Consider the following 9,002-nt stretch of genomic DNA (forward strand, 5'->3'; position numbering starts at 1 on the left):
CCAACAAGCTCATCAAACACTAACAAGAATCATCATTCCTAGGTAGAACTAACAAGTTTAGCCAATAATCATCTTCGGACAACCATGAACGTTAAATAAAACCATTAATAAACTCATACCAATCATCTTAACAATTTTCCAACGATCAACAATAATCATAAACACTTCAATCTCTAACACAATTGCAAAACAAATTAACAATTGATCAAGAAAATAAAGTTTGATGAACAATGAAAAAGATGTAAGGATATCGGGTGTTTCCGGGGCTGTTCTTGCTGTCAAAAACGATGGAGATTCAATCTCGAGGCTTGGTTCTTGTGTCTTCTTCTTTCCCTAGCCGCCACAACCTTTAAACCCTAGCCGAAAAAACTTTTTTCTTTTTTTTCTCCCCTGCTGCTGCTGTTCGGCTGCTGTCCAGCAGCTCTAGGGTTTTAAATTCTTTATATTATAATATTATAATAGTATTTGGGCCTCCATGATGCATACGGGTCGGGCCTTGAGCTTTGTCTTGAACTTGTATGCGAGTAAAAGGCTCATAGAATGCTCGAAAAGTCCCGGTTTTTACCTTTCTTTTACCCAAAACCTACAAGATTAATAAATTTATGTAAAACCTATGTAAAACGAGTTAAAACATATAAAATATAATATAATACGTAGATAAAACGTGCGGAAAATACGAGTGTTTTACAACACATCAGAACGAGAAGACGCAATAAAAGAGAAGTATCCACATCTATTTGCCTCATCATCATCATCATAATTTCGGGACGAAATTTCCTAAAGTAGGGGATACTGTGACATCCCTCGATTTCGGGTCAAATTGTATTTATTTTGTATTTGTTTTTATGTTGTAAACCGACCCGATTTATATCCCGAACATTTCAAATATATAAAATATTAGATTTTATGTTACTAAAACATTCCCGCTTGTCTAATTTGAAAAACCCCTTTTACGGATTCGAAAACGGACTTAAAACGCTCAAGATACATCAAAAACGAACTTCCGGACGTGAACCGACGTGCAGACCAGCAGCAGACCAGCAACCCCATCTTTTTTTTTGTTGTTTTGTGACTTGTCTTGACCCCTCTTTCATGCAAACCTTGATATCACACCCCATGCTTGACCCTTTCAACCCATCCTATATATACACCCATATCCCCTTCATTAATCCCTGCTCATTCATCTCTTTCTCTTCCAATTCTCAAGCATTCAAAGGTGTTCTTCATATTTTTTGGCAGTTTGACTTTCCAAAGTCAAACTGACCATAGTCTTACATTATAATCAACTTGTTAACACTTATTTATACTTGAAGATTGTTATACAACATATATATAATAGCACCCTTTGTACCTTCGGTGGGCATTTCTCCTGTCTCGGTCGGTTAAGTGTCCGGCCCATAAGACAAAGCTACATGGAGGACTCGTAGTAGTCCTTGATTATATATATTTTCCACATCTAACCATCAAACTTGTTATACTTGTTTAACTTCTGCTCATCTTAGTTCTATCTTACATTTTGAGTTCCATGGTTATGGGTTTGTAGAGACTAGCCTCGGTTATTCCGTAAATAGCTCCAAACCGGCAGCCGAACTCTTGTTTACTAGTTTGTTTAAATAGTTGTATAAACATGTTTTATGTAAGATTTGAGTTTCTAAAATCATTTAATTAGTTCCATGGCTATGGGTTTGTAGAATCTAACCTCGGTCTTATCCCGAAACAAGATCCGAACCGAAAACCGAACTTTCGTTTAAAGACTTTGTTGTTGACTTTTTGTATGTAAAACTTTGGTATTATTATTTATAAATTATTTTACAAGTTCTATGATGTTTGGACATGTGGTAACCATTCTTGGCCTTATTCCAAGATAAAAACCGAACCAAAACAAACTAAACCAAGTTTACTCGCTTAAGACACACAAGTGTGTTTTTAACCATTAAAGCTTATATATTTCTTTAAAAATACTTTATAAACTGATTTTAATTATTTTCACAAAGCACTCGGAATGTTGAATCCAACTTGATCTTATAACAAAGTTTGGACCGATTAAACCAAACACTCGCTTAACGGACGTTGTTAGTTCTTAAACAATAGAACTACATACTTGGTTAAGTCTCTTTAAGATTTATTGAGTTATCTCATACATTTATTATTTTGGGAAAGTTGACTTTGGGTTTGGTCAAGTCACCAAGACCCGAACCGACCACCCGAACACTCGTTAAAACCCGTTTAAGTATCTATATTATAAAGGGACTTGCTTTCTTGCATTTTTACCCACCTTATTACTTAACATATGTTGAGTAAAATTAAGGGCTAGATACTTTAACCCGGTTTCGAGCAAACTTACATTTTTAAAGGACTATTATTATAATTTCTTAAATATTTACATTTTAAGCCTTAAACTTTAAATTGTTTACATTTCTTATCATTTATTTTCGTTTAAAGACTTCCAAGACAACTTTTCTAATACAAGACTTCTTCTCCTTTAGGCTTCGTTCGTTAAACTCGTCGTTCCGGTTAATCTCCAAATCATCAAATCTTTCAAGTTTATTACTTGAACGTGAGTACTTTCATCCCCCGTTTTCACTCTTTTATATTTTGGGGGTGACATTGCAAACTTATTCAAATCCAAATGATTTATACTTGAGTCTTAAACCACAAACTTTATTGTATACTTTACTTAAATAAATGCTCGATTTGGTGATTATATGCTTATATGCTTAAGTGCTAATGTGTTTACCGCTTTTGGACGGTTGATTCATAAATCCAAGTATATCTGGCATCCCCTTATAGAAAGGTGTCGTTAATGTATTCTTATTAACGATTTCATACAAAATCCGAGTATATTTGGCATCCCCTTATAGAAAGGTGTCGTTAATGTATTTTTATTAACGATTTCATTTATCTAAATTGTTGCTATTATTTATTGTTTTGTATACAAGTTGTGGAATTTCATATTATATATCTATTGTTCAAAAACTATGAAATTGCTTACCAACCTTTGTGTTGACAAAAATCTATTTATGCAATGTTACAGGTTTGACTTTAGGTTGACTCGAGGACTTGAAGAAAAAACGTTATCGAGACTATTAGGATATTAGCAAAACGAACAATATATTATTTACTATGATTTGAATTCGGTTATTGTATGAACAAGTTATGTGACTCTTTGTGTTTTTATGAATTTAAATGAGTTGATTAAATATTGTCACTTAGTAGTGTCGTGTGCGATGAACAATCGGTTGCGCCCCGACGTTTCCGTCGTGGTCGGGGTGTGACGCCATGCCTCTTCGGCTCTCCGTCGTGAAACTCTGTTTATCAAAGACTTGACTCGCCTGGCCAAAACCATGCACGATCGATGGTGTATTGTGTGTTGTAAGTTGAAGTCGATAGTTTAAACATGTTGGTTAAGTCTTCTTTCAAGATTAAAGAATCATAATGTTGCATGTAATTAAAAAGTGACATTGAAAATCAAATTAGAGTAGTAAGATCACAATTTGTAAACTGATGATGAGGAATCACACAATTGTGTTGTGTCCCATTAGTTGCTAATGAAACTAACTTGTTGATTAACTTAAGAAACCTATGTTAACATGCATATATTATTGTAAAGTTTTTGAAGCTGAATAAAGTTTTTATTTTGATGTCATGTAACGCATGACTAGTTTTTAAAGTTTTTCTAAAACAAAACATGAGGCCAAACGCCACAGTAATTTACTTTATCAAGTTTTCATGAAATACGTTACATTTAATTTTAACAACCCTGACAGTTAAAATTTTTAAAAACTTAAGCAAACATATATAATTAAAAAGGAAGTATTTAACATTTTAAATAATGAAGATTGTCAAGTTGAACTTAATTAAATAATGAAATGTTAAAATCTAGAACTTAGAAAGAGTAATAACTTATATGAAACATGCATTATAACTAATAACAACTTTTAACACATTTTTTAATTCGATCATCTTAACATGCCCTTTTAACAAAATCACAAATCAAAATAAAATCTGAGCTCGATTTTTAACCTCAAAGAAACATGTTTACATTGTGCTACGTACTAGTTTCTTTCGAGCTCAGTACTAGCTAGTCGGGTGAGAAAAGAACCAAAGAACAAAACCACAAAGAAGCAAAACAACAGGAATGAGGTGGATAGCATTTTCTTTGGGTGACTTGTAGTGTTCCTTCTTTGTGCCATCAGGAGATATTGGATCATAAGTCAACAAGTTATCATTCGGTGCTTGGGATACGTCGAGAAGATGCTCATCCGAGCGGAACATGGTGGCTGAGGATGATCTATACATGCTCAAAAAGACGAAGAACAAATAATATTGGTAAAGTAAAGATATTGAGAATGAAAAATGAAGAATGGGTGGTTCAATATTATATAGAAAATGATTTAGGAGGAAAAGGTGTAAAATGCAGTCTTCTTAAAGCAGCTTCAAATGTAATCAAAGGCATATGCATGTGACTATGTGACTATGGCTAAAATGCTAAATAAGTAAGTAGCATACGTTACAATAATTTTCAGGATTATCAAATGATGTAAACATAAGTAAAACGACCAAAATACTCTTCACGTCAGTAAATCCTTGATCCAAGAGATGGATCACGTTACACAACCGGGATATACATCTTTTCTTGCCAAAACCTTAACTTTTTTAACAGATTTTACGAATAAATTTTAGTAACGTTTATTTTACAGCTCTGAAAGTTTATTAAGGCGTGAACACATTAGGATTAATTTTTAGTTACTTGCTTGTCAAGCAAAATGTGTTCATATTTAGAGTTACCTACTTTAAAATTTATGACAATAATTTTACTATTTATATTGATGGAATCTAATATAACCAAACTGAATTAATATTTAATTAACTAGTAATAATTGTTATTACAAAATGTCGTTTAAACCGGTAACTCACCAATAGTAGCCCTGTATACAAGGAACAAGTTTAAACCACCACCTCACACTCTCCCTACAACTTCGAATCTCACTCAACTCATCACCTTATTCCACCCTATTTCCACACCTTCACACACCATTCTCTCCACCCAAAACAATAATGGAAGGAGCAGATGATGCCGGGATCGGTTTGGGAGACAAGGAAGCCACATTGGGCCGCCACCTTGCCCGTCGCCTGGTCGAAATAGGCATTACCGACATCTTCACTGTCCCAGGAGACTTCAACCTCACCCTCCTCGACCACCTCATTGCCGAGTCCCGCCTCAAGAACATCGGGTGTTGTAACGAGCTCAATGCGGGCTATGCAGCCGATGGTTATGCTAGGGCCCGAGGTGCTGCTGCCTGCGTGGTCACATTCACCGTTGGTGGCTTGAGCGTGATCAACGCTATAGCCGGTGCTAATAGTGAGAACCTGCCCGTTATTTGCATCGTTGGGGGCCCGAATTCAAATGATTTCGGGACGAACCGGATCCTACATCATACGATCGGGATACCAGACTTCAGCCAGGAGTATAGGTGTTTCCAAACCATTACTTGTTACCAGGTAAAACATACGGAATCTATTATTATAATACTTTTATAGTCGGTGGTCTCGGCGGGGACACACTCTCTCTCTTATACGATAGAGGAAAGGTTTGCTCGGTCCTACCGCTACCCCACTGACTTATTTGAGGCTTTTGCTCTATAATGAGATTTTACTAGACGCGTTTGTTTTTCTTATTGTCTGCTTGTTATTCATGAAAAATAAAATAAGCGGGATCATGTGGGTGGCACAGGCAGTGATTAGTCATCTGGAAGACGCACACGAACAAATCGATAGGGCGATTGCAACCGCCCTTGAAGAAAGCAAACCAGTTTATATCAGCATCAGTTGCAATTTGCCCGACATTCCTCATCCTACTTTCAGCAGAGATCCGATCCCATTCTCCCTCGTTAATAGGTGATCAACACTATGCAATATGTTCGTTAACGCGCCCAAATAATTAGGGGTGCAAACGAGCCGACTCACTCGAGGTCAACTTGGAAAATGCTTCAATTGAATAGAATTTAACGGGTTTGGAAGCCTGTTATTTGTATAAAATTAATTATTTATATTTTACAAAATAAATATATAATTAAAAAAAATACTAGTCGGCTTCCCCCACATGTTGCAGCGAGAATTCGGTCGATATCAGCTTATTACAGTAATGGCACTTGCTAAAGCAAAAGACAAAGAAAACCTAAAAAATAAATTCATGATATTCTAAAAGAGATATCAAGATGTGTTCTACATCAATTGAAAACTATAAAAACAAATACCGGTACGAATTCAAATAATATAATACGAATATTGATATCGAAGTTGTTCAATCAGAAGCAGGTTCATCGCGGGCTCGGTGCCCTATTTTGAATACAACTTCGTTTTCAACAAGCCCGACCCGAGCTTCACTTATCAAGCTCGATCTAGCTTGGGTGCCCAAATGAGCTTATTTGTAACATAATTTTCATATAATAACTATATATATAAATTTATGATAAAATAATCGAATAATATAGATTATGTTATATATAAAATTATAATTGAATATATATGTATACACACGCGCGCATATATATAATATATATAAATGACTATAAATTAATTAATAAATAACCGACTCGCTTTTGAGTCAAACTCGAACTTAAAAAACCACTCACGAGTAAAGCTTAAGCTTTAGAAATAGAGCTCAACCCGAATCGAGCTTGAGCTCAGCTCGTTTGCACCCTTATTCTTAAGTTAAATAAGAACGATTATTTGCAACTAGGCCCAGGCTTGGCCCGTTTACCACCTTACTCTTAAGTTAAAAGTAGACTTGACTAGGCCCAGGCTTGGCCCGTTTACCACCTTACTCTTAAGTTAAAAGTAGACAAGTCGCATGTTAATTCCAGCAATATCTATATTTAATTTATTCCTGATTCCTGCAGCTCAAGCAACAAGGCGGAATTAGACGCGGCTGTGGAGGAAGCAAAAAACTTCTTGGACAAGGCGGTAAAGCCTGTATTAGTTGGCGGCCCGAAACTCCGGGTGGCAAAGGCTAAGGAAGCGTTTGCAGAGCTAGCAGATGCCAGCGGATATGCATTGTCTGTAATGCCCTCGGGTAAAGGAATGGTACCCGAGACCCATGAGCACTTTATCGGAACCTATTGGGGTGCAGTCGGGACTTCGTTTTGTAGTGAGATTGTTGAGTCAGCGGATGCTTATTTGTTCGCAGGACCCATTTTCAACGACTATAGTTCGGTTGGCTACTCATTGTTACTCAAAAAAGAAAAGGCTATAATTGTCCAGCCGGACCGTGTGGTTATTGGTAATGGGCCCGCTTTTGGGACTGTTTTGATGAAAGATTTTCTTGAAGAACTCGCGAAAGTGATCACTAAAAACACTACCGCTTACGAGAATTACCATCGAATATTTGTGCCCGATGGGCTGCCAAGCCCACCAGAACCTAATGACCCGTTACGGGTGAATATTCTGTTCCAACACATTCAGAAAATGCTCACCAGTGACACTGCAGTTCTTGCTGAGACAGGTGATTCATGGTTTAACTGTCAGAAGTTGAAGCTGCCCGAAGGGTGTGGGTATGAAAATAAACAAATCTTATTGTAAAGATCATTTTCTTGGGATTTATACAGAGGGAAAACTTTGTGTTTCTCGTGTAGGTATGAATTTCAAATGCAGTACGGCTCGATTGGGTGGTCTGTCGGTGCGCTTCTTGGCTATGCCCAGTCTATACCCGACAAACGGGTCATCGCTTGCATTGGGGATGGCAGTTTTCAGGTAGAAAAAAATATATATATATATATATGTGTGTGTGTGTGCGTGTGTGTGTGTGTGTGTGTGTGCAACCTTAGTCTGGGTTCTATAAATTTGGCATGTGCCACCTATTCACCTAAGAGTGTTAACTGTGATAGTTTGACGGGTTGGCAAGCTGAATTGTTCAACTCTAACACGACCCGGATTTTTGTTCTTGCCAAAAACACTAATCCTAATCCACACACTTAAAATTGTGTAACCCGAACACAACCCGTTTAGCTCATTCGTCTAAACACATCAAACGGGATGTGCAAATCAAGTTGGTAGGTTGTGAAACACAGGTCATGAATGAGTCAGTGGGATGACATGTTCAACTAGGTTGGCATATCAACCGGTTTAACTAAACAAGTTAACCTAAACACGACATGTTTCATAAACTGATCACATATGCCAACACAAATCTAAATCTAATTATTATCATGTCGTGTTTGGGTTGTGTCAAAAAATGCCAACCTTAGTGTTGTTTGACGCATTAGATACAAAATCATAGGTCAAACCGGCTGACTAACAAGTAAACAAGTCAAAATCATCACCTGTATGTATAGGTAACGGCACAGGACGTGTCAACAATGATAAGAATCCAGCAAAAGAGCATAATATTCCTAATAAACAACGGGGGCTACACCATCGAAGTCGAGATCCATGACGGGCCTTACAACTTGATCAAGAACTGGAACTACACAGGCCTCATAGAAGCCATCCATAACGGTGAAGGCAATCTCTGGACTGCAAAGGTAATCAATCTTAATAACAATTAGAACCCAGTTAGCAATTAACTAATAAAAATTTGACATTTAACAGGTAAAATGTGAAGAGGAGCTGATAGAAGCAATAGCAACAGCAACAGAGAAAGAAGATCATTTGTGCTTCATAGAAGTGATTGTTCATAAAGATGATACCAGCAAAGAACTGCTTGAATGGGGATCGAGAGTCTGCTCAGCTAATAGTCGATCTCCTAATCCGCAGTAATTTAATATTTTTGATTATGTAATTGGATGATGATGATGTTTTGATAACCAGATCCATAAAACTTAGTAATTCATTCAATGGCATAATGCTAAAACCAGGATATCATTTTTTGAATAAAACTAGCAGTGTTGGAAAAATCGGTAACGTCGACGAATAGCCGGTAGTTGGAGGTTAATTGACTAATTTTTAGCATAACCAGCCAAATCGACCTTAGTCAGACCAAATCGCTCTGTAAATTATATATA

The 9,002-nt window shown here is 36.6% G+C and overlaps 1 protein-coding gene across 1 annotated transcript; it reads left to right on the forward strand.

Moving 5' to 3' along the window:
• Positions 1 to 5,058: 5,058 nt before the first annotated feature.
• Positions 5,059 to 8,757, forward strand: LOC143575708 (pyruvate decarboxylase 2-like). The gene is made up of 6 exons (XM_077060000.1): positions 5,059 to 5,502; positions 5,735 to 5,898; positions 6,903 to 7,553; positions 7,635 to 7,752; positions 8,334 to 8,522; positions 8,590 to 8,757. Exons 1-6 carry the CDS (start codon positions 5,059 to 5,061, stop codon positions 8,755 to 8,757), a joined length of 1,734 nt encoding a protein of 577 aa, XP_076916115.1.
• Positions 8,758 to 9,002: the final 245 nt, after the last annotated feature.

Source organism: Bidens hawaiensis, unplaced genomic scaffold (genome assembly GCF_021521415.1).
Source record: "Bidens hawaiensis isolate Kalapana, Puna unplaced genomic scaffold, B.hawaiensis_p1.1 tig00027583_1, whole genome shotgun sequence".
Classification (NCBI taxonomy): Eukaryota; Viridiplantae; Streptophyta; class Magnoliopsida; order Asterales; family Asteraceae; genus Bidens; species Bidens hawaiensis.

Excerpts from the sequence above, each read along its gene's own strand:
- LOC143575708 (XM_077060000.1), top strand. The coding sequence starts at position 5,059 with ATGGAAGGAGCAGATGATGCCGGGATCGGTTTGGGAGACAAGGAAGCC. Across the intron at positions 5,503-5,734 it reads AAACCATTACTTGTTACCAG|GCAGTGATTAGTCATCTGGA; the intron begins GTAAAACATACG and ends TGGGTGGCACAG. Across the intron at positions 7,753-8,333 it reads TTGGGGATGGCAGTTTTCAG|GTAACGGCACAGGACGTGTC; the intron begins GTAGAAAAAAAT and ends CTGTATGTATAG.